We start from the raw sequence: 26254 nt of genomic DNA on the forward strand, positions 1-26254 counted from the left end.
GCAGGGACAGAGGGTGTTCCCTGAGAGACAGCAATACTAAAAATAAATGAAATGCGACTGGGAACAGGTCAGAAACAACAAGAAACACGAGCAAAGAGATGAAAAGTGAATAAAAAGAGATGCACGACAACTGCAAAGAGACAAAACAAGCAATTAGAGGCAAACTTACCACAAAGAGACACGATTACCACAGAGATGCAAAACATCTATGAGCGCAAAATGACAGCATCTGAGTAAAAGCAAATGCAAAACAAAGACACAAAATGAGCACCAGCAGACTCACAATGACTCAAAACAGACAGAAAGAGACAAAACAAACACAAAAAGGCAAAATTACCACCATAACATAAAAAACGACCACAGAGATGCAAGAACCAGGGCTTAAATATTTTATACACTTAATGTTCCTTCTTCTTTTTTTTTTTAAACTTGACCTCGTCTGTGCTGAAGGGTCACGCGTTGTCAGTCAGTGTGATTGTGTGTGTAATCAAACCCTCATGTTTCCCTGAAGGGAGAACAATCTACAGCCGCTCGCACACATCACAGCCTCACAATCAGTCAGTGTGAGTGTGTGTGTGTGTGTGTGTGTTACATGCTCGAACCAATAAGTCAGATCGACTGACGGGACCATTGAAGCCATAAATGTCTGACTCTTGTTTAATGGAGTAAATGCACCACTGCAAATGTTGTCGTCTTCACTTCTAACGAGGAGTTTAGCAGTTTTCTGTTTTCCTCAGATTACTTCTACTCTCCTAATGTTTATTTGTCCCCTTTACTGTTTAGTTCTTTTCCCTTAAAGATTTTTTTCCCACCTGTGTTGTTTGAAACGTCTGTAGATCCCTGAAATGATTTTATATTAATTCCATATGCAATTTTAAAAATCCTCAAATTAAAAATTTTAAATAACTAATCCTCATATTCTGTGACTTTGTCATTATACACACACAGCCTCGTTATTTAACTCACCAGTGTTTATTAACGTGCACTGTTAAATAAGCTCATAAATAAATTGATTGCAGCTGCATGCAGTAATGCGGCTGATTGCATTCTATCAGGAAGCTGCATGTGATAGCAGTATTCTATATTGTAAGTGTATGGATTGATACATAAAACACAGTGCTCTTATTTTAATTGCTGTAGAGCTGAGCAAACAAATGAACTTCATCAAACATAAGTTTTTTAGTTTAGCTTGTGTTTGAATCCCTGCTGAGACAAACAGACATGCAACAGACTTCCTGGAGCACATTCATTCATTTTTTTTTTTTCGGGGACAGCAAGGGGTAAGAGGCATGAGGCTCCTCCCTGAGAGTTTGTGAAAACATTCCAGCAAAGTGAGAGCGGTCAAAGAATTGGAAACTCAGAGCGGCCTCTCACTCTCTCGATCCGTCGCACCTCTTTGCACGTGTCGTTGCACTTTCTACTGGTGTCGTTAGGTCGTTGTGAAACTCCTGCAGAGGGAAAAACCTCCAGAATCTGGACCCACAGAGAAACTGAGCTGTCGTGTTTATCGGCTCAAAATGAAGCCGGTGTTGGTGCTGCTTGTTTCCACGGCCTGGACGTTGACAGCAGCTCAGTATTACTACCAGGGGCTGATGGATTATCTGGAGAACAGGTTGTTGGCGATTGAGGTAAGACACAACCCTCCTTTAAATGCTGTTTTAATGCACAAAGTGAAACACGCTTCCCTCGTAAGTAGCTAATTACAAATAAGAGTTCATATTTTCCAGTTCCTGATGGCCGCCGCCTCCTCCTTTGATTTGAATTTAATGTCTTAACTATTGCGGGCCAATTAATGCAATGCCTGCCCAGCTCATCAACTTGGCAGGGGCCTCTGGCGGGATATCAGCTGGTGCAGGCAGGGCTCTCCTTCTCATGCAACACACAGCCTCTGTTCAACAACATTATAATTCCTACAGCGTGTAAGACAATGACACGTCAGTAATGAGAACAAGTGCAAACTCTGCTGCCGTGGCATCAAACATCCCCACGGACGAAAAGAAAGGTGTCTTCCGCAAACGGAGAACGAATCTGTTTTACAACAAAGAGCCTGAGGGAAGGAGCGGCGTTGCTCAGAGTTTGGTGTTGTTGTTGAGTCGAGGTGAGAGTGTCGTGAAGAGGAGGATTACACGTTCGGTTGCCTCTGGGAGTCATTTAAGTGAACTCTAATTCAAATAATTTCTTTAATATATTTTTCCTCGGAATTTTCTTTTTCATCAAGTGTGCGTCCGTGATGTAAAAATGAGAATCATCAAGCTGTAATCCGCATGAAATGAAGCGTCTATTTACAGCTAAGTCCCGCTCACTCCCCTCCCCCCCATCACCCCCACACACCCAGCGGCTTCCCTACGGTCTCAATTTCAATATGTCGCCTCAACTTTCCGCACAGATACGAGCACGGGCAATTCATCAGCGAGTTTTCATTGAACTTCCACTTCCATCTGACCACAGGCCCACAGCGAGCGCAGGGAGAAAATGAAAGCGAGGCGGCGGAGACAGCGGAGCGGCCGTCAGTTATTACATCTTGCTGTGAATTATTCACCTGTCAGTCACGACAACGAGAAACACAGCGCTGTCGACTGCTCGGTGATGATGCTTTGATTCAGACAGACTCTTTTTACCATCTGGAATTTGTCGTGGTGGGCAACCGCACCAGCACCAAGGCCCAAACGTGCTTTGAGATAAAATGCTAACGTCAGCATGAAGACGTCCTCTTAATGACAATGCTAGCAGGTTGATGTTTTGGTGCATTAAATGCTGCGTTGGTGCAGGAGTTGAAAGATGTGATTCCAAAACGGTTAGCTCTACCAAGGAGGTTATGTTTTCACCCTTGTCTGTTTGATTTTATACAAGATTACTTGAATGATTATCACGGAACCTGGTGGTAAGATGTAGTATAAGTTGGCTATGGTGCATTTGGAGCCATTTGCTAACAATTTGTTAAAGCATTAAGAAGTTGTGGGTTCATTATAACGTTTTTCCCACTTGGCTGCTAAACATTATGGTTTAAACAAAATGATGCAGGATAACTATCACGTTTACCGTCTTATTTCAGCCTGATTTATTCATATTCTTGTTTTAGCTGAGGGGAATGTTGTCATTCTTGCAGATATTATAGTGCTAGTTAAATTTTGCATTTCTATGATTGTGGAACGTGACCGAGCTCAGTCGCTTACACTCATTTTACCTTGAAAACTGATTAGAGTTGCTCCTCAGGGAACCATGAATGTCTGCACACGATTGCATGGCAATGTGTTAAATAGTGAATGAGATATTAAAGTGTGGGCCAACCGACTGCTGCCCCAGCAAGAGGCTGAGAGGCTGAACAAGGTAAATATGCTGCTGTTCCTTGTTCGGTGACTTCTGTAAAAAACAGACAAATCTCATCCTGCAGTATGTTACAACACTTGTTTTAACTCTTCCCAGGACCGCATGCAGTTTTGGCACGACCAGTCCCATCGGTACCACACAGAGCTGCAGGATTTCAAAAAGTTAACTGCCGAGACCGCGGACGGGCTGAGGAACGAGTACGGCTCGATGTTCAAAGACCTGGAAGGAGCCGCGGTCCGGGTGGACCGGGTGGAGCGGGAGATGGACTACGTGGAAATACAGACTTCGCCTCGGGCCTGTGCCAATAAGGCAGACAAGGTGGTGGAGCAGGGGGTCTGGGGGCTGGAGGAGAGCAGAGGAGAGGAGGAGGACGACTGGGAGGAGCTGCACTCCAGAGTCTCTGGTGAGCTGCAGAGAAAAACACAAACAAATGTGCTCTGCTGCATTTCATCCTTTATTTTCCTCCCTAACGTGAAGGTTGGGAAGCATATATGCTTCGGAGTTTCAGTTTGTATTACACGTCTCAGCGTGCACAACACCAACCCTTCTGCTGAGCTGCTGTCTTGGAAAAACCGTGCTCCTGGAAAATGGGAAACAAACACGGCGTTGTTACAAGTCATTTAACGGAGTCGGTGGACAGTCATGTTTTCCAGGAGAAATGTGGCTCGTTGATGCGACTCATTTATTTCAGCAGAGCTAAACTCCCCTGAAACGGTTTCTGCTGTTTGAGCACAGCGGTCGTCTTTATAATCCCCTCATCCAAATGTGAGCTGCTACAAAAACAGTGCCGGAGTACAAGAGGAGCACTGAGTCATTTACTCAGGTAACACATGGGTTTATAACCCACTCAGAGCGTGATGCGGAAAGTTGTGGAATCAGATTTTAACTCCATGAGACACATTAAGCATCAGATCTATAGTGTTGCACTTAATTGGTTCCAGAAGCGAAAAGCCTGATCTCAGATCATCAAATTAATTCGGTAACATTTATAGCGACTCTTCGAAGCAAGAAAGAAACGTTCCGATGTCTTCGTTAATCCTGTTGACGTAAAAACACGTTCAATAACACACATTCGAGAATTACGCAGTAATATCATGAAACCTCAAGGCAATGCAGGGTAAAGGTTCCTCTCTCAGTGTCCCTGTGTGAGATCTGGAGCAGTGACTCTGCAGAGAGGAGGGAGAGGAAACTGCCCCGAGGTCAGCGGCGTTAATCTCCGAGCTCATGTTCGCACGGGTGAGGTCCGCGCACAGTGACGCATTGTGAACGCCCGTGAAACGACCCAAAACCAACTGCAATGCATCGCGGGGTCGCCACTTCAGATTTGTGAGCAAATTACTAATTTCCCCTCGGGACACATTGGTATTTTTCGTGTATTTTTGTGAAAGCGCAGTATTATTCTTACTTCTCTTACAAAAAGCATCTTCGTGCCGTCGTGTTCGCTGCACTCAAACTTCCTCTCATTATGAGTCTGTGTCCGGTTTCCCCTTGACTGCTTTGAATTTGCCTGAATTTGGAAAGTCCATATACTGACTGCTGCAGGCTGCTTCAAACTTTTCTAAATGTCAGACTGCAGACACACATTTCATTTTACTGCAACATGGTAATGGGGCTAATGATGACAGAGGATTTAAATAATTGTTTTTTCAATTCCCAAACATAGTTTTCACTTTTAATCCTCTTAAGGATGATTTATTACCCTTGAAATGTTTCAAATATTACATTATTTCTTAAAATAATGTTGAAGATATAATCTAGATAGAGTTGAATCTGCTGTATCCGGAACGTGTGAGTGTCCTGACTCCCACCACAACGAGAATTTTATTATAAAAAGTTTAGAAATTGAAACGGAATCTGGGAAAGCACTTTAGAAACCAGCGGTTACCTTCACTTAGCAGCTCTATTACGTCCCATGAGAAACTGTAGGAGCTTAATGGACATGGGAACAATACAGCAAGGTTCTGTGATGGTTACCGGTCTGCACACATGAAGCATTATCCTTCTACTTTGTGTGTGTTTTCTTTCAGACTGTGTAGAAATCATCTCTGGCATCAGATCAGTGAAGATCCTGAAGAGAGCGGGCGGTCCCAAGGGGATGTGGAGCAGAGACCCCAGGTCCTCCAGGGTGTACGTCTTTAACGGCACATCCGGAGACGTCATCTACCAGTTCAACTCTGTTCAGGACTTCTCCCGTTCTCCAGGAGTCGCCGGCAGCACACAGATCCGGCTGCCCTTTGCTTGGAGCGGCGCTGGCAGTGCTGTTTATGACGGATATTTGTACTACGTACAACAGGAGGCTGACACAGACCTGCAGGTTGTCAAATATGACCTGATGAGCGGCGTGGTGACGGATATCGCCATGTTCCCCGTGGACAGCCGGGCTTGTGTTTACAGCCTCAACCCTGAGACCGTTGCGGACCTCGCAGCAGATGACGAGGGCCTCTGGCTCCTGTTCGCCACGAGTGACAGCGAGCCGAACATCAACCTTGCAAAGATGGACCCTGCCACGCTCGATATAGAACAAATCTGGGACACCCGGTGCCCAAGGGAGAACGCAGAGGCAGCTTTTGTGGTTTGTGGGACTGTCTATGTTGTTTACAACACCCGCCTGGTCAGTCGCTCAAGGATCCAGTGTGTTTTTGATGTCAACGACATCGTGATCAGCGAGGAGGCTCCCTTGCTCTACTTCCCCAGGAGGTACGGAGCCCACGCTAGTCTGAAATACAACCCAGAGGAGAAACAGCTCTACGGTTGGGACGATGGCTATCAAATCATTTACAGAGTGACCATGAAGAGGAAGCTCCTGGTGTGACGGCGGGGAAGTGGTGTCATGTTTTCAAAGGGAAGGATAAAAGAATAGTAAATGTGTTCACGCTATCACTCCTGTGATGCCGTAACTTTCACTGAGTTATGGGAGTTCCACTGTTACTGAACATGCAATAGTCAAAGATATGCCGGTCAAACCCTTGAGAGAAAACTTTTTTTTATATTTCTGGAAAAAACTAAGTTTGATTAAGTTTTTCCGCCTTGTTTCCAGACTCTGTGCTAAGCTAAGTTAGCCAGCTGCAGTCAGTGGCTTTATATTTCAGTCTTCTCATCGAGCACTTCAAGTTAGCAATGTGACGGTACCGGTCGTTTCTATTCTGCTTTGAGTTTCTGCTCTAAACAACTCACCGTGACGTCACCCGCTGGTTTGAGAACCAGAGTTTCTCATCTTGTCCAGCTCCATTTCGCTTTTCTTCAGAAGTAACCATATGTGGAGAAAGCGAGGGGTGGAGCCTGACGGACTTGGTATCCATGTAACCGAAGCATATTCGACTCTGACTGGACCATAACTTACCAAATGAACTTCATGCTGTAATTGAGACTTTTGAGACATAAACTGTTATAAATCAAGTGTAAATGAAGAAGTAAAGTCTTTTATTCATAGGCTTCTTTAAAAACTGGAGTCGCCCTCTGCTGGTCACTTAAGAGAATGCAGGATGTCAGGCTCTTCCTTATTGGCTTTTTAAATACAGTCATAATATATGATCAACTTTAGGTTTAGGGTTACTTCAGGTTATCCTCGCTAGTAGAAAGCAAACATGTTATATCATGATTTTAAATGTGTGACGGACTCATATCGTGTATTTTTGCATGTAGCAAGTCGCTAACTCCCGTAGACACTGGTTCAGTGGCATAAATAACGAGAAGTCAAACTCTATAGGAATTAGCTGGATACGAAAAATCTTAACCTTGCACTTGCCTCACAATCTGTAGACTCTACGTTCATAAATATATTTCATACAGATCTCAGATACTATCACACGTTTTTAAATGTACAGATAAATTAGCCTCTTGGACGAATTATTTAAATTTTTTATCCTTTTTATATTGATTAAAATACAAAAGGAACCGAAAATGCCATTTAGTTTAATAGAGTTTGTTGAGTCTCCCCGCTCTGTGGTGTGTGTGTGTGTGTGTGAATGAGTGAGTGAGTGTGAATGAGTGTGTGTGTCGTCTCCTCATTTAATTTGACCATTTGACTCAGCGGGAATCTCATTTCCTTCGTGTCCCCTCCTGCTTGTTAAGCCACTCGCTGTGGTGTTATTGTGTTGCGTGCTTGCCACAAAACTCACAAACGCCGAGCTCATTTTGCATAAGTCTTTTAATCAAAGAAAAAAGAAAATCCTGTCACAGAACCGATAACACGTCACACTGCATGGGAGAGAACAGAACAAACTCCGGTCTGCTGTCGATTATCAGACCTGTTGAAACCAAAGAACGAGGATTTATGGCTGCTGTGCTATTTCATTTGACTTTATTACACACTGGCCTCACTTGAGTCCTGATAATAATCTAGAATCTAAAGTGAACTCGTAACAGACTTGTCTGAACTAACTGTCGATGTCCATCAACCAGAACGTTTTCTCAAACATTTCTATAATTACAGATACAAAATGCTCAATAAAAAAATTGTAAATTCAGTGCTATCATAACAGTTAGAAGGGATACAAGATCATATCAAGAAACATTACAATATTAGGCAAAGCTAGAGGGTTTTGAAACAGTCGATAAACGGAGGCAATTGATTTAACAGGTTTCTTCTACAATGAAAACACACCACAGAAATATATGACCATCATAAAGCACGTGTTTTTTTCTTTTCTTTAAACAAGAGGTGGAACAGAAACTGCTTTTCAACCGCTTGTTCAGATTTTTACATTTAAATAAAGTATTGAAAACCTATGAGTGATGCCAGTAGAGCAGAGAGGAAGTTCACCGTCAAAACAACCGCGTGAATGAGAGCGAATCTCTAAACCGTCACATCCGTGGAGGGCTGCGGATGCCGGCGTGGATTACGCCAAGCACAAACAATAATGCACTGACTCACTCTCGCCTATAACAAGTGCCAATTAGAGAAATGCCACTGCTCTGTAGATGCTGACCCGTCCACCCATCATCAGCTGTCGTCTCACTCTCCCACACACACACTGGGCCGCTAAACAGCTCGCTCGCTCTGGGTAAACGAACCCGCGGAGGAAATGGCTAAAACAGATCCGGCAGGGTCTGCTGAACGCATCTCGTCTTCACGTCTGGCCAATGACAGTTTCACAAACTCTGTGATACACAGTGTGTGCGATGTACTGCGTTCTGTAACAGTTTGGCGTGTACTTTTGCTCGTCCTCTGCTGCTGAGCGAGGCACCAGCAGTCTAGACGAGTCTACGGCCAAGAACGCGGCTGCAGATGAGATTAAAGTTGCTGCTGTTGAGATAACACGAAACTGAATTCTGTTCAATAAATGGTCCTCGCATCAAAAAGACATTATCAGTACAAGTTTTACCCAGTTTGCACTTTTCCTGCCTGATATCACATCGACTCTGGAGCATGTTCTGGCCTGAACGAACCGATTCTATCTGTGTTTGCCAATTACAGCAAAAAATATATAGAAAATTAAATAACAATTTCTAGTGGAGCATGAAACCTGGAAGAAAAATAATGTTTATCGCGGCCATATAGTATTTTCATTAAGACTCTGGGTTTTTCTTTCATTATAAGTAACTCGGGATAGAAAACTTGACCTCACTATGTGATATCAGTGTTTAGAAATCCAGCAGCTTGTGACTGTGCCTGTGGCTCTAATGCTTACATTTGACATTGCAGTGAGAAACTATAGGAGATCAATAGTGAAAATTAATGCAAATCAAGTTATTTGTGATGCAATTAATCCCAATGCAACACAATGCAGGAGCACGCTGCAGGTTAATGTCGTGTTCTAGCAAGGAGAACCCAAACGCAGCCACTGAAGCAAAGGCCGGTGAATTCAGCGAAGAACTAAACAAGCTTAGAGTCTTTGAAGGACGGGAAGAAAACAGACAATTCAATTATACCAGAAAACTCAAGCAGCAGAACAGGGAGGAACAAACAGGACTGAAATGAACCAACTGGACCAGAAACCAGAAACTGAACCCGACACAGTCAAAAGGAAACAAAGAGACGTTAGAGAGGCAGAGTTGTCGTGTTCGTAATTAAACACATTGAGAAACACAACAACAGGTGCAAACAATCACAAGGAAACAGGACAAAGACGGGGAAGAGGACACAAAAGCAAGAGACACACATAAGGAGCGTTTCAGAATAAATGAAAACAAGGTAAGTCTACAACACAGAAAACAGAAACTGTTTCCAGGGGACACGAAAAAGTGATGAACCATTGTGTAAATTACATTTCAGCTAATTTATATAATAACTTCCAACGTCAGAAAGTTTAATAAGGTCATAAACTGAACTCTGAGCAGGTTCCAGTTCATTTCAATTCTATTTGCATGTAAATAAATGAAAAGTGTTTCCGTCCACCCATTTTTTAATTTGCACAGAAAGACACAGAGTGGAGACACTGGGAATTCAATAATCGCAAGATTCTTCTGCGTTGAATCGGGAAAATTTCGTGAATCGGTAAAATCGAAATGCATCAAAGAGCAAATCCAGAAACAGATTCAGAGAATAAATCTGAGACGTGAACATCCACCGACGCTTCGACGGAGAAATGAGAAAATAGCAGCAGACGAAACATCAGATCTCTGACCAACAGGTGATCGTCACGTTATTCTCCATATACCTGAATCAATCTTTACACTAGTTGGTGGAGATGCCGTTTAATTTCTAGAAATTTGGATCAGATTTGTGCAAATGGCTGAAGCTAATTCTAATTACGAATAAAAATCCACACAATATATCACATTAGCTCTGGCTAAGTACAGAGAAATGACATCTTTCTGTCCCCGAACGTCAACACACGACACAGATTAAATGATTCAATGCACAAACGCTTCCCTCAACAGCAACAGTGATGAGATGATGTCGACTGAGTTTGGAAAATATACCACACGCTAAATGCAGTAAATGCCAGATGTGTTACATTTGTGCAAAACTGCATATTAGTTGCAGTTTAAGCAGCCGAAGCTCCGTTCGTTAAAATCAAATGTGTAAATATAAGATTTTTTCAGCCACATTTCAGCCTGGTGACTCTTTTTTTTTTTTTTCTCTCTCTGACAAATGATAAGCGAGACAAAGTGATGAGTTTTCTGAAAGTCATTAGTCCGTCAATACTCCTGCGTTACTCCTCCCACACAATAAATCTAAACACACGTCAAAGTGATCGGCTCAGCATCGATCACAGTTTGACAAATGGCCACAAACACACACAACAACAACAAACAAATCCTGGGACGTGTCCAGAACACATGATTTACTTTCTTTCATGGGATATCAAACATTTTCCTCTCATTGGTTTTTTTTTTAAATTGTTTTGTTCATGGTACAAAAAACTACTTTTTAAAATTCGACCCAAGGTATTTGTTGTTTTCCATCTGTGTGTGTGTGTGTGTGTGTGTGTGTGTGTGTGCGCTCGCATTCAATGACGATGATGCCTGCAGCAAAATGAAACGACTACTGGAGGTTAACCTGGAGGAAAATAACATTTGTTCTCATCACAAAGTTATATAGAACTACTGAATCAGGTAGAAAACAGTAACTCAGACCTTAACTGGCACCGATTGGTGCGTATCCGTGGCTTGTTTGAAATTTTCAACTTATTTCCTAGTTATTTTCCATGGCTTCATTGCCCGTAGAGTCAAATATCCACCATCTGCCACAGCAGCAGATGAGTTGGCAGCAGATCTGTGAATATTCTGTGCATCTTTTAACAAACACTAAAGTTATCATAAGTAGAGCAAAGGATTCAAGGGAATCAAAGAAAACTGCATTTTCCTCCTCATGTCAAGAAATATTCCACGTGCCACACGTTCTCCCTGTACAACGATAAACGACAGGATAAATATGAAGAAAGTTGCATGTTTAGGAGTTTAGGTTTTTCTCATCACCACCAACAAGGCTACATATATTCAAAATGTCTGTTTGTTTTTTTTTTTAAATCTATACCCATCATCGCTTCTTTTTCTGTATGGAACAAAAGGAAACCGGCAGACGAGGCTGCACATGAAACTATCCACATCCACCGGTTCAGAAAAAGATGAAAAAAGGTGCTTTCGAGGAGAGTTTGTCTGACGGATGAGTGTTTGAGTGAGTTTTTATTGGAAGAAAAGGGTGAGATTGCTCTAAAGCGAACGTCAAAAAAACGGAGGAGAGGTAAAGGTGTGTAACGTGTGCTCACAATGTCCCTGTTCACAGAAAAGCTTTTCCCACCATCTCTTTTAAAATCTTGTCTTTTCAGCTTCTAGTTATATACGATGAGCTGTTTGTGCCTTTAACAGGGAATTCAACCTTCTAACATTGTGAACTGACAAAAGCTGAAATCAGAAAAACAACACTGCAGTTGTTTAGAAAAAAAAAAAACCAATGATCCTGTTTTTCTTTCTTCTTCTTATTCATTCTGCAAAACTGTTTCGTCACGGCCGCTCGCGTAAAAGCTTCTAAATCGCCAAGTTCGAGAATGTTTTCCTTTGGGCCTCGATACGACGGAGATCAGCTAATCGCTCGAGTCGCTGAAGAGACTGGAAGCTCAGCTGGAGCTCTGAAAATCACCTCACTTATGTTATTCACAAACGATGCCTGACGGAGCGGTTTTTACATCTAATGGTTCCAAAATGCTACAGTTCGGAATTGTTTTATGCTAATTCAGCTCTGGAAAATTCAACGTGAGAGAGCTGCGGAGTTTTGAAGTCTGTCCTTCAACCCCGAACGTGTCCTCAGCCTCCCTGCTGCTCCCAGCGAGCGATACCCAGCTGGGCTTTTCCATCAAAGAGTCTCTGCAGCCAAACAGTCAGCGTTTGGAAAGTCTCTGAGATCTGCTCGGCCCTGGACAGCTCAATATTAAATGTCCAGCCAGGCTCTTCTGAGGACGACACGGGTCAACGCAAGACCCACGTCGCAAATCAGAGACCCTAAAACCTGAAAAGACGAAGTGCTTCACACAACTAGTCGACTGACGGTGGTCCTAGATCAGTTCTGGGGAGAGTGCTCTGGGACTAGACTCGAAGGACGGAGGACAGAGAAGGAGAGAGAGGGAAAGAGACAGAGGGGTTGTGTTTCTCCTCAATCAGACAGACAGGACGTGGATCAGCAGGAGGGAGGAAACCCCCTTCTGGGCTGCCGGGTCACAGGTGGCTCTGCTCAGGGGCTGGCGGGGGGCCGGGGCGAGGGGCAGGAGCCCTGGCTGTCGAAGCTGGCCGTCCTCGCCTTCCACTGCAGGACACAGAGACACAAGGCGATGATTCATGGGGCACACACTGCTTATTTTTACAGCAGTGTCACTGTCAGGTCACAACACAGGAAATATCTGCCCTGAGGAGAGAGACTGGGAAACAGGAACATGAGGAGAATAATATAATATATAATAATATTAAGAAGAAGAAGAAGACACATTAAGATAATGGAGGAAAATCCTAATATATTAATTCAGAATATTAAATTGTAGAGAGGTGATGAATATAAATATTCTATAAAACAATTCATGTTAATAGAAAGTTATTATCTGCCTCATTTCAAAGCTTTGGAAATACAATTCCACGATGTTTAAGGAGACGTGAACGGGTTGTCATTGTCTCGGTAGCTAGCATGCTAACGCTACATCGTTATTGAATGATTTATGCACGATAATCCCGTATTCTGACGTAATTTCATTCCCCTACCTGAAGATACATGATGTGCTTAATTTAACTATAGCGTACAGCAGCAAGGTTACTGAACACAACTACTCCTCTAATAATAAAGCATCCTGGCAGGGCGGCATACTCAACCGCTGCTCGTAGCCTGAAGCTGTGTGCTTTTGATTTATGTGTGAGACAACGCAGAGTATCCCAGCTTTTCAATTTCCCTTCGGATGAATGGTAAATGGCATCGCGCCATAACTGCCATAGTAAAGAGGGAAAGCAGGATCACCTGCGTTAACACAGATGTTATTTGGATATTATAGGTTTGTAACTTTAGTAACTGCAGGCGATAGCATTGGTTAATTTAAGATCTAGACAACGTAATTAAAATGAAACTTTCTGCCGCATCTATTTACATGGACGACTCCTGATGACGTGTCAGGGCCTTAAACAGAAAATACTCAATTAGTGATGCATTTGACTGTTGCATTAGGGGATACATTACCGTTTACGAGTACTTTTAATAATTGAGGTATATTTGAAACGAGGGTAAAAGAGTTCATGTGGTTTTTGTCAGTTTTTTTGTACTTTTACTGAAGTCAAAAGTTCTTCCTCCACCACTGGCTCTTAGTAGTTTTACTGCATGGATCACTTTGATAGTGGAGTAAATAAAAGAGCATCATTTTCTCAATTACTTCTCGGCGGGTTTACCACATTTTCATTCTGGACTTAGGATCAGACGCACTGACTTGAAAAAAATGTGTGTATTGTGTGTTCAGATTTTCCTGGGATGTGTGTCAGAGCAGGATTACAGTCGCTGCACCTTAATCGACAACACGAGCTGTGTGCCGCTGCAACCATCTGAAGCGTCGGCCCCGGAGCAGCGCATCACCTGAGAGTTACCAGTTAAGTCCCTGATTCCTCATTCCACATGAGAAACACACACGGAATAATCCGGTCTTGAACCTACCTCCTTCTCGGATTTCTTAGACTCCAGCAGGGGGTGCCAGTGTGCAATGGGTTTGCGTGGATAAGCCAGCATTTCGTTCCAGTGGTCCCTGCTGAGCCCCTCGGCGCTGCACCCAACCCGCATCACACCAATGATCTCATTATGACCTACCCTGTGGGGACAAACACATATAAATACACGTATGAACACGTCTGATTCAACCTGACACGACATCTCCTACATCAGATTATTGTTTGTAATTGCACAAAGGACGTCTTGTAATCGAAGGAGACACAAATCTGCATCTGGACGTCCTCTCGATTGATGCAGCGAAATCTGCCGCCAACTGTCCCTGATGTGACACTGGACTTGACTCATCCCACGAAGGCCAACAGAGCAGATCTCCGCCCCTATTAACCACGTCTGAAGTATAAACGGGAGCAGACTTTGTTCTCCTTCACAATAATCCGTAGATTATTAGCGGGAGCTGATTTAATCCCAGCATAAAAGCAGACGACGCAAGGAGCTGTGTTTTTAATCCAGGGAGTGTCTGCTCCTTTTATAGAACACAGTTCAGTCTGACCTTTTGAGTCTGACCTTTAACTCGCCCGTTCTCTTTCTGTCAGCTCTCCGCACCGTGTCCACCTCCCTCGCTCTCCTGTTGGAGCTTCGTAAATATAAGGGTAGTAAATGAGCTTTTCTCTGTAGAAATGCAACATTGAACACGAGGGATGATCTGAATCTTTGTAGGATTAACTTCATGCATGTTTCAGTGCTTCTAATAATTAATGATGCTTTGCCACAAAATAAAGTTCAACCTTGTTAAATATCATTAAATAGTAAAAACCTCCCGTCTCTCTCACTGAAAACACAAACACACTGCAAATACTTTTAAGTTTCTACTTTTGTATTTTACTGGACTATGATCGTATTAAAGTAATATTTTAAATTCAAGGTGAGCGCAGAGGAACGTCCCTCAGTGTGAAACTCGTACATCGCTCTGCAAAGAAACACGTCCAACATCCAAGTGAAGTTACAATAACCGAAACTAATTTTAAAAATAATTTCTATTTGCTTTTCTCGTGGTTTGTTTAGTATTTTCAGATTTGTGCTAAATTAAATTTGCACTACTTCATCACCAAAGACATTGTGTTGATATAACTTGCTAACTTGAACTTAATTAATTTGAATATTACCAACTTGTAAGTTTTACAGAGCGCTTCTATTTTTGCTGCGCCAGAAACAATTATCTGTTATTTTTCTTTATTGACTAAATAAATTATTCCACGAAATGTCAACAAATGCCATCACAGCTGTCCAGAGTCCACGGGGACATTTTCAACGACTTGTTTTGTTCAATCTTATATTAAGATTAAGAATCAAAGCAAAGTTTCTCGTTGTAGATCCTTGAACCAGAGTTTAATTGGCATTTTTCTCATTATTTTTGAAAAGACAATAGATGAAGACAGAAGCTGCGTCTCAACTTTCTCCTGTTTTACTAAAATGACGTTTCAATCTGATTTTAATGCATCAAATAATATCAAATATAAGATCAGCCTAAATTGACAGAAACCATCGTTGGGAAAAAAAATATTTAACATGTACTTTGACTTTTTAGCTTGGAGCATGTCCCATCCTTTAACGTGGAGGAGACCGGACCTGTACTGCAGCCAGCCACTGGGGGATGATCAGGATGGTTTGGGAGTTGTCATATCCTCCATCTTTATATTAAGTCAAAGTCCGAATCCATCAGTAAATTAACAAACCAGCTGTTCGACTCGTTGATTAGTCGACTGATCGTGTCGGCTGGAGTTTGTACGTACAAATCGTAGTCCATGACGGAGATGTGCAGGCTGACGTGGTCCATGCTGTCGGGCGGGATGTCGAAGATGATGGCCTCGTTGTAGGTGGGGTTCAGAGTGTTCTTCTTAATGCTCGTCTTCTTCTTTTTCAAACGTCTGCCGTCGCATATGAGCGACACTTTGACATACGGATCTAAAGGGTGAGAACAGACATAAAAATATCACTGAGTCTCACTGAGGAATCTGCAGGAGCCTTGATTAGCATGAAGATCGGGCCTCTGGGAGACAAAGCTTTTCCTGTGTTTGCTTTGACTTTAACAGTTGAAAGACGCCCGTCAAGACCGAGCCGTCAGTGGCCTATTTCATCACTCAGTGTGTGTTTTAACATAAGCACGAGTGAAACCCCGGAGGACCTGGCATCAGCAACGTGCAATAAATGAAGATGAGGCAACGCCCTGTGTAAACAGAGAAGATGGGAGGCCATGGATAGCTTAAGTAGCATGACTTTGAAAGCTTCCTGATGAATGCTGATTTCAATCTTCATCCGACGGCGGCAAATAGCCTGTATGATCCATTATGCTGCGTTTTGGAGCGACGTAAGCCGCCCTGAATCTATAACAACAAACCAGAGCGCTTGCTTTGGAACCCAATGTGCTCGGAGGCACAATCTGGAAGCTGCGGGTTTACGAGGCACAGACTGGAATAATGGCAGACAGCTAAACCCCTAAAAACTCGAGGGGATTAAAACTGTGACTCACTTTAGGATCATGAAATGTCATTAAACACGGCAGGAAAAACGTCACATTGGAGTCTGAACCCTGGTATTTAATGCACAATAAATGTCACATCGTACAAGTGATATCTGTGTTTTTAGGGAAACAGGGAACGGAGAAGTGGAACAGCAAGTCTATTAAAATAAACAGCGCGCCTGCAACAATGTGCTGACAACGTCTTAACGTCGCAAGTGATGAATATTAATTGCGGCTGAAATAAACAGAACGCAGCGGTAGAAGTGGCTCTCCACTGTTTGTTCATTGTATCTGACACACTTACAATTGGATATTCAAAGGGCGGCTGTGTGTGTGTGTGTGTGTGTCTGCAGCTGGAGGTGAATCACACGAACACACAGCTCCAGTGCACACATGGAACATACCTGAGTATCCAGTGATGTCCATGGCCTTGAGGTTCCTGCACTTGATGACGGTCAGTGTGAGTCTGCCGGCGGTCGGCAGGTAGCACAGTGAAAACATGATCTCTCCAAGGTCAACGCTTTCCTGCAAGGACACGCACACACACACACACACACAGACGCACGGAGAAGAGAATCTCCTTCAGTGTCACATTTATATTCAGCACACTCCACAGTCTCTTTCTCAAAGTCTTTCTGGGATAAAGAAGATATTTTGTTCATTGTCAGAACAAGAGAAACTAATATAATATCAATAAACCGGTGTCCTGCAGTTACATCATTCTCACCTATGATCACAGGGAACGAGCACAGTGGTACAGATATTATGATGAGAGGTTTGATGCCACTCTCATTTCTAGTGGAATAAGTTCATACTTAAGTATCTAAGTATCCACAGAAGACTGTAGCTCCATAATGAATGCACAGACATAAAATCAATCTTCTCATCTAACTTGAGGCGAGACAGCAAATCAGTGTCAACCCAAACTCTGAGACTTTACAGGCTTAAGGATTGCGTGCGTCTCTTTTTCAGGTAGTAAAGCATTATGGGTAATGCTGAGATTCTTACTCAAGACATATTTGAACATTGGAGATAAAAAAAATGTAAAGTTGGAAAAAAATGTTGATGAAAAAAACAGCAGAGAACTGCTCAAACCAAAAGTTATGGACGAAGCCTAAATCGCCCGTGGGTGTCAATGGTGGTGGTTTGTCTCTGTGACCCCGTTCGGACCCGGCGACATTCTTTTCGCGGTGTGAATGCAGATGCCACATGTGAAGGATGATGATTGGATCTGTCAGGTGTTAATACAAGGTCAGGATGTCGGCCCTGTAATGGACTGGCCGGGGTGAGCCCCGCCTCTCACCCACTGCCAGCTGGGACTGGCTCCAGCTTCCCCTCCCAGTGACCCTCGGAGGAGGAGATAATAGATGGATGAGGCTGAACAACTTGGGTTTATCCAGAGATTCTGAAATCAAAGCCAATCAACTGTGTGTATTTTACCAAAACAGATGATTTAGATAATTAAAAAGCCTAATTTCTGTTGTTTCCACATGATTATCATCAGAGGAAATTTACAACCCAGCAATCGAAACAGAACGTAAACCAATTAGCCACAAAATCAACAAGTGTCAGTGAAGCGTTTTGTTCAGAGGTTTTTATCATCAGGTGTCGTCAGAAATCAGACGGATTCTATGGTTTGAATTATTTTCGAGACGCGCAGCCTGACTACCGACTGAAACATCGACGTTCACTTGTGTAAACACAGTCCAGCGTGTGATAAAACCCTCAGGTGGAATCAGACTCCTGTTATCTGTCCCGTGTGAGTTCTTAGCTCCATCCTAGAAACAGTATCGAGGTCGTGCACGCCCCTAATCACTCTGAATGAGCTCAGAGAGAGAGAGCCGCACTGATTGGCAAATCCCGACTCGTCTTCTGTGTGAGTGCGCGCTTCTTAACGTCTCCTCTCGTGCTCTCACCGCTTGCACTTCGGCTTTCACTGCTGTGGAAGTGAGATTCGGTTTGAAGGGTGTGAAGGTGCGGCCATAATGTGAGAGCGCAGCAGAAATGTCGAGTGTTGTAAAAGCAACGAAGTGACACTTTGATTGCGCTCGTAGAAAACGCAGGCTGGCTTGTTGCAGGTCATCGCCTGAGCTGTTTTCAGCCACGTTTGCTCGGTGGACGGTGTCGGCCGGTCCAGGCTCATCAATCTAATTCAGCAAACACCTCATGGATTACGTCACGAAACTTTTTAAAGACTTTTAATGTTCCCAAAAGGATGAATTCCTCCAACTTATCTTTGTCATGAACCAAACTAAAAAGTTCAAATGTAGATCGAATCAGACACTGATGTATGTTTCTGTAAAGTTTAATCAGTTACTTGATGATATCAAATATTGACAGCTGAGACTGACTCCTGATTGGTCGACCTTTAGTCTGATATTTCTTCCTTATTAGTCGTTTTCTGGATTTACATGGAACCCTCTTTGTGTTTAGTCACTTCCACAGTAGATCATTTATCCTGGCCACTGATTAACATGTAAAAACCTTCACATAATAAATGTTAAGATTGAAAGAACGCATGAGAAAATGCCTGAGGTCGATATCTACCGATTCTTTATCTTAGTAATGTTTGTAGGTTGATGTTATCGATGATCCTTGATCTATGAACTGAAGGAATCTGCTGCTTCTCCTCCCCCTGATTGATTCTCATTAAGCTGCACAGTGTTTTTAAAGTCAAGTCTTCATCTGACCCAAAACTTTCATTACACACCACTTTTCACCGTGTTTTTGTTTCAACTAAAATCCCACCATCTGTGCATTCTTTATGCTGCCAATCTTGACTTTAATGTGAGCAAGGGACTTTGTCATAAAATCATTCGGTGGTTCGATAAAGTTTGCGTGCCAGGCAGAGTACCCTCGCCTTTCTGCCTCCTAAGCAATAACGTATGAGATTATCGAACGATCCTTGAAAGAAGCTCAAGTTCAACAACCGGAGGGAGGGGAAGCCGTCTGATGTGAAGGCAGCGAGGAGGTGAAAATGTGACGAGCGCTCTAAGAGAACAAACACGGAGCCAGATAACATTGGCACAGAGAGTTCCCGAAAGCGGCCCCTGGACATCAACAAGTAACGAAGCCAACAGGAAAACAATTACAGGAGTAAACTGCGAGACAGAAATATCCTCGTGTTCGAGGTGTTGTGACTGCAGCGAGTCCCTTTATGTATTTTAAGAAGTGCCAATTATGTTTATGTCCAATAAAAATCCTGAGCTGTGGATCTGAATCCTAATGCTTTTGCTGAGAGATGCATTTCTAGTGATGTGCTTCACATTGCAGGGCTGGGGGCAGGATTTTACACACACACACACACACAGACACAAACTTTCTAAACTTGTTTTTGCTGATTGGTACGGAGCCCTACAGGAGATATTTATTCATCTTACAGAATAGAAAAATATAAACGGCTGTGACTTTAGGAGGCTTTAAATTATTCAGTGATACATGAAACTATCTATTTGTGGGTGTGGATACTGTTAATGTGAAATATCACATTAACATCATCATGAAATATTGATCATCTATGTTGTAGATACTGTATTTTGATATTTCTGCTTTAAGACTAATTTAAACTCAAGTTAATACGGAAACCGATGTACCACCGTGCTCGCAGCCAATAGTTCAAGCCAGACAACCAAAGTCAGTCGGAGCACACTTATACATACTGGCAGCATAAATGAGGCTTAAACCACATTACCTGTTGTTATCTGACGTTGATTTAATCTACTGGGTGGAAAGTGAATATTTTAAAGATTATTATATTATTCTTGAAGTACTTTGTTTGTTCTTGTCAGTAAAAATCATCAAACTGACGAATGTAAGGTCGAGCATGGACCTCGTCAGAGCAGCACAGCTGAATCACAATGTGTTCATGATGATCCACGCAGGCGACACCACAGGAGCCTGGAGCCGCTTCACCTGAACAGAATGTTGTCGTTCTTAATTTATCCAGGACACCTGTGCTTTTCCTGCCATGACGTGCCAGAATGTCTGCTGTGAAAAAGGACGTTCAGGTTCACATTGAGGTGTCGACTTTGTTGAGCGACTGTTGAACAGAGTCTTCGTCTGTTAGTCCGACATCTGTCAAGTCGACTTTGTTCAGATTTGTTTCTTTTTTTGGACGAAGGAACAGGAAACACTCGAGGTAAACCACTAACTCAAGTCTGCCGCTACACGACATACTCCTTCACGCCTGCACACGACACACCAAACCAACAGAATTTCCAAATTGTCATCATTGTCGTGATGAGCCGCTCCCCAAGAACAGCTCATCACGACAAATTTGTGAGAACCTGCTAAAATTCTATGATCGACAACGTACAGGAAACTGAATCGACACCATGATCTGACCCCCTCCCTTCTGACCCCCTCCCTTTTGCCTGGGCCCCCCCACACCCCCCAAAGTGACTTGGCATGCTCCTGAACCCAACGTCCGCCCGACGCCTCTGACTCTTGCTTCCCTCTAAGTGGGAGAAGTTTCAACATCCGCATCGATTTGAGCCGAGAGACCAAGCACGAAGACGTCTCCTGTACATATTGTTCTGTGCATTTACATAATTATTCCACATGACTCGGCACACTGACTCTTTGTTCCTCCACACACACACACACACACACTTGCTCACTTTATGTTACAGAGAGCCTGTTGCCTTGACGCTAATAAATATTCAATTTGACGATCACACAAAGGAGTGATGGAGAGCCACAGACCGACCGAGGCAGCTCTTCTCTGCACCTTGTCTAAGACTCATTTTCCACCGAAATACCAACAACTCAATTCATACTTCCTCTTTTCAATAAACCTGAATAAATGAATGAATGAATGAAGAGAGAGAATTTCCTCTTGTAATACATCCAAACATTTAACTGATACGGTTTGTATTAAAGCCAGACTGATAATGGACTTGAGCTGCACCACCGCTTCAGGTTCTGAGGACTGACTTCAACAGCAGGTCTTTATTTGCTGCAGCTCATTTACTGCAGGGTCACTTTTACAGTTTCAAAAAGAAAAAGCTGAAACCAGCATCACCACAGGCCAAACAAACAGCCGCGTCCAAACACCCAGGTTTACGGCCACTGCAACATATTTTCTGTATTGTTTATTCTGGAAAATAAAAGTTTTCATATCGGCAAACAGAAACGCAAACGTCAGTTTGTCTGTGAAAAGCTCATATCGGCCTGTTTTTATCAGCCGACCAATGAATTAGTCAGACGCTCGTGTGTATAGATCTGTAAGTGCACCAGAGTTTACCGGGCTGATATTTGATACTGAATGTACAAGAAACAGAAGAAATATCAGATAGATTCTTACACTGGTGGCGTATTGGATGTCCCTCCATATGTTTGTCTCCCTGGAGAGGTCTGACGTCTCAAACAAGTTGTCCAGCACCACCTCCCCGATCATATCGTGCCGGGAAAACCGATCAAAGTCAAAGACGCTCATGTGCAGCTTCCTGACCGCCAGCTCATCGTAAGGCACAGGGAACTGGAAGCTTTCGCTGAATGTGGGGTTGAGTGTTTTCCGGTGGACGCGGGTCTGGAACTTCTTGCGGTCAGGGAGAAGGTAGACCTTCACGTAAGGATCAGATGTGCCGCACAAGTCCTTGGCGGGCAGGTCCACTGCCTTGATGATGTTGACTAAGAGGGCCTCGTTTTCGTAGTCGTACTTGAGAGAGAAGTTAATCCTGCCACAGTTTTTGCTGCTGCCGTTCTTGGACGATTCCTCCGATTCCTGGGTCTTCTGTTGGTAGAGCTCTGGCTGGATGCGGCCGATGCTGGTGGGCTTCTCTTCTTTGTCCAACATGAAGTCATTTCCCATGTCGAAACTTCCTACCTGCATCTGCCTGGGCAGGTGTCTTTTGAATGAATTGTGCCTGCGGGGACAGAAGAAGCAGAAAGACAGAGTGACGGGGAGTCGCTGTGGGTCGTGTGGAGGAGCTGTAGTGACGATGAAGAGGGAAACTCGGCATGGCTTTGAATTTAAGGGTTGACCTCAAAGAACTCGCACTGACAAAGGACAACGATCGACTCCTGTCTCCTCACATCTGCGGGTAAAGATTCAAAATATCAAAGACAACAGCCGACGGTAGCGGAGTTATTTCCTGAGTGGGAGGAAATAACTTGTGCCCTGTGGCCTGTATTAATATTGTTTTTAAAAATGCATGAAAACATTTACCCTTGAAAGCTTCTCTGTTCTCACGACAGTCTTATAATATTCTGGGAATATACATCTTAGATGACGCCGGATGCCGTTGTCAATGTGCTGGAAACAAAAACACAACCTCCTGCATTTTGTGCCAGCCCTCACCTGAATGCTCCAGTTTTCTGTGTTAGCGTAAACGTGTAAACTTTCACTAACAATGTGTGAAACTCCGGAGAAAGTCCTGACCTCAATGTGCAGACGTTTCCTGCCGTAAAGTTCTGCGAGTAACGCAAAAGCAAATGTTTTTTTTTTTAATCCGCTATATTTAATTAATACTCATAAAGAAGCCATCAGCATGTAATTAGCTTCACAATAATGACCTGCAAAGAGAAGCCTCTGAGGCAGAGAGCAACACAATCTACAGTATTTATTTTAATTAACTTTGTAGGAAGCAAATTGCCTGGATAGAAAATATCTACCTCATTAACGATGTATTAACTGTAATTGTTGGGTTCTCTTAAATTCTACTTATATGTGCACACGGGCATGTTTGCATGTAGCCCGAAGCCTGTTTACACATGGATAAGCACATCACGCAGTACATACAGTGCATGTGACTAACCGAGTGGAGGAAGTTGGCTCAGTGGTTTGTCTCTGCATGCGTTGCGTGCGGCGCAGGAAGTGCTCCCTCATGGAGAGCTGCACATCAGTGGGGATGTCAGGAGATGTATGGCTTATCTTCACTGCAGCCTCCAGGAAACCCATTGAGCCCACGGGGTCCTTCACCTTCTCTGTCGCCATGGTGACTGGCGGCTGCTGGGAGCTGGGCGACGGGGGAGGCGGCGGGAGAGGGCAGTGCTGCGGGCCGCAGGCCGGGGTGAGCGACGGACTGGGGAAGTGGGACTTATTCCGCCAAGGCACCCAGCAAAGCTTCCAGGAGACGAATGTGAGGAGGCCCAGCAGAGCCAAGCCGCAGACCACAAACACACCGAGCAGGAGGCCAAAAGTAGCGTCTGGTGGCGAGCGGCGGGGACCAGGAACAGAGGATCACACAATATGGACAAACAGATGGTGATTACAAGGGTGAGAGAGAGGGGAGAGAAAGAAAGAGACTTTCGATTAGAGCGAGTTTTCAAACGGTCTTGTGCTTTTTATACGAGACTGAGGACAGCGAGCCAAGTGTACGGAGAGATGAGCTTCATAAATATTAAAGCAACCTCCATTAGTCTGCAGTTCAGCCAAGGGATAAGAAAAGCATGGTAGCATAATAATGTAAACATAATTCAACTGTGTGCAGCCACGCACACACACACACACACACACACACACACACACACACACACGCACACTATCGTTTCACAAACAGTTAAACAAAGAGAGAAACAAGCTAATGATATAATCTGTTTGAATAAAAAAAAGGCTCATGGGAATAATTCCAAGATGTCAAAACGCTTGGTCTGGAATTTTGAACATGAAGCAGATAACGAAACGCTCGGCACAGTCTAACTCATTTATTTTCCTGTATTTTGAACGTGCTTCCTGGGGGGGGGGGCAGAATACAGAATACAAAGACCTGGAGACACACACCAAGAATGCTGACGAGCGCTCTGCGAGGATTCATGAGGACCGAGGGTAAAGAAGAACAAACACAGAAAGCACACAGCTCTGTATCTCTGGCCTTTGGGATTCTTCCCCGAGTCGCTCCATTCGTGATTTAAAGTAAATATATTTCACCAGCTAATACTTGGAGAGTGTTTTCCACACTCACCAGGATTGAATTAAATTTTGCTGGAGTGTTCTTTTCTCAGCCCGATTGCTCAGATTTATTTACAATAACTCGTGGAGCTCCTCTGTGGCCTCTCAGAGGACCCGCCGAACTCCGGGCTCCGCACAACACTCCAGAGATAACAGGACGCCGCCTCAGGGCACATTGAATTAGTGCCTTTCTCATATTTACCTGTTTCAACCTCCTTCTCTCCAAAGTAAAACACGAGCGTCAACAACCTCTGAGGAGAGGTGTTGTTTATTCAGCTTGATTTGTTATTTATCTGGGAAATCAGATGACTTGTGGTGGGAGAATCATTTTGAGATGGAGTTTAGTAGAAGAAATTGAAATATTTCACTGAATAAATTCAAAATATTGGGTTGGTTTTATCAAATCACTGTACTTGCTGTATTGAGATACTTCTACTTCAATAGACAATAGATCAGCCAACGTGACCTTGTAGGTATTCTTCAAGTACATTGGGCGTACGATACGAATGCACCATAACTCAAGCAGTTTTTTATCGCTATGACTGGATGACAAAGTAATATCATAGAAATAAGTGTATTTTATTCTGTAGCAGAGTTTCATATATTTAATAAAGTCTGATCATTAGATTATCTTTATTTCACCATATCGGACCGACACAGATGTTCACGGACCCTGATCTCCGTCATGGCAGCAACACAAATCACTTCCTCTTCGGCAGTTTGTCTGCAAAGTAAAAGCACACTGTTTTATTTTGTTGCTGCAATGCCCCGAACGGTAATGAAACAAATTCAGTTTCATTTTATGAAAAAACATTAACTTTAAAATCTCCACTGCAGACGAACCAGGTAGGATGAACACAATGTTTTCTAACGTCACTCTGCACCATAGACTGGCTCAGTTCACAGTCACAAAATAAAATGTGTATTGTAGAAGTGTTTGAGGACGACTCACCAATGACAAGGAACAAATCTGAAGTAGCTCCAGAGCATCAACACAAAATGAAAATATGCGAGTAAATAGATTTGTCTAAAGTCTTAAAATTCTAAAAACTAACTTATATAAATGCTTGTGTGACGACTGCTTTAAGTCTGAACTCCTTAAATGACCGAAAGTCCTCAAAAAAAGAACCTTCCACCTCGTATTGCCCAAATTAATGAGATTTCACGTTCAAAATTCAAACTAAATGCGAGTGTCCACTAAGGCAAATTTATAGCTTAGCCAAGCGCTGGACAGGATTTCAAGTCTGGAGGATTTATCCCCGAGGAGGATTTTCTCAACTGTCCGCGGCCCTGCAGCCTCTCCATGTCATCTCAGATTTCACACAGCTCTCCACAAAGCTTCATCTCCACCGGACTGTCTGAGCCCGACTCTGCTCTGTGCACAGAAATACTCGAGCAAACACCCCGTGGTGACAATCTGTCGCTTCGGAGTGTGTTGACAGGTAGGAAATGTGTATTTGAGTTTGTAACTTTGGCTTGTTTCCCTCAGTGACGCCATCCGTCAACGTGAGGGGGTCTCACAGTCTGACAGAACGGACTCCCCACAGACATTAAGAGATTCTGTCAGTCTTCTGCTTATTCTTATTGAACTTAATTATATTTGATGGATACTCAAATCTAACTTTGGGGACCTCAGTTTCCATGATGCTTTAGGGGGATTTAAAGCGGAAGGGATAATATTGTCACGCACTTGGTAAATTAGAATTAGTTAGGGCCTCAAACTTTTAATTTTGTCCAATAAGCACCTTTAAAGAATAATGAATTAGCTGTAAGGAGTTTCTGATTGCAGCGGGATGGACAAATATCTCTGGATTCATTTGATATGAAACAAAACGTGAGGTTTTCTTTCCTCTGGTATGAGCTCCTCTAAAAAAACGAAAACTCTGAAGCTCCTGAAACATCAACCTGAATAAATATGTCTCCTTTAAAACCTTTCAAACAAGCT

The 26254-nt window shown here is 43.2% G+C and overlaps 2 protein-coding genes across 2 annotated transcripts in view; one reads left to right on the forward strand and one right to left on the reverse strand.

The window, feature by feature from the left end:
* Nucleotides 1–1297: 1297 nt before the first annotated feature.
* olfml3a (olfactomedin-like 3a) lies at nucleotides 1298–7311 on the forward strand. Its single transcript, XM_020105267.2, has 3 exons — nucleotides 1298–1628; nucleotides 3424–3730; nucleotides 5355–7311. The coding sequence occupies exons 1-3, from the start codon at nucleotides 1518–1520 to the stop codon at nucleotides 6137–6139; spliced, it is 1203 nt and encodes a 400-aa protein (XP_019960826.2). The 5' UTR covers nucleotides 1298–1517; the 3' UTR covers nucleotides 6140–7311.
* Nucleotides 7312–7456: 145 nt separating this feature from the next.
* Nucleotides 7457–26254, reverse strand: part of syt6a (synaptotagmin VIa) — a 59032-nt gene continuing 40234 nt past the window's right edge. Inside the window, exons 2-7 of the mRNA XM_069527035.1 lie at nucleotides 23177–23567; nucleotides 21724–22285; nucleotides 16823–16943; nucleotides 15691–15862; nucleotides 13889–14039; nucleotides 7457–12511 (exon numbers count right to left, since the gene is read on the reverse strand). Coding sequence (XP_069383136.1) covers nucleotides 12440–12511; nucleotides 13889–14039; nucleotides 15691–15862; nucleotides 16823–16943; nucleotides 21724–22285; nucleotides 23177–23567 — 1469 coding nt within the window. The 3' untranslated portion in view covers nucleotides 7457–12439. The remainder of the gene's footprint in view (nucleotides 12512–13888; nucleotides 14040–15690; nucleotides 15863–16822; nucleotides 16944–21723; nucleotides 22286–23176; nucleotides 23568–26254) is intronic.

This window comes from Paralichthys olivaceus, chromosome 6, assembly GCF_024713975.1.
Source record: "Paralichthys olivaceus isolate ysfri-2021 chromosome 6, ASM2471397v2, whole genome shotgun sequence".
NCBI lineage: Eukaryota > Metazoa > Chordata > Actinopteri > Pleuronectiformes > Paralichthyidae > Paralichthys > Paralichthys olivaceus.

Coding starts and splice junctions, on each gene's coding strand:
- olfml3a (XM_020105267.2), top strand. CDS start 1,518: ATGAAGCCGGTGTTGGTGCTGCTTGTTTCCACGGCCTGGACGTTGACA. Junction 1,629..3,423: donor ACAGGTTGTTGGCGATTGAG/GTAAGACACAAC, acceptor AACTCTTCCCAG/GACCGCATGCAGTTTTGGCA. Junction 3,731..5,354: donor GCTGCACTCCAGAGTCTCTG/GTGAGCTGCAGA, acceptor GTTTTCTTTCAG/ACTGTGTAGAAATCATCTCT.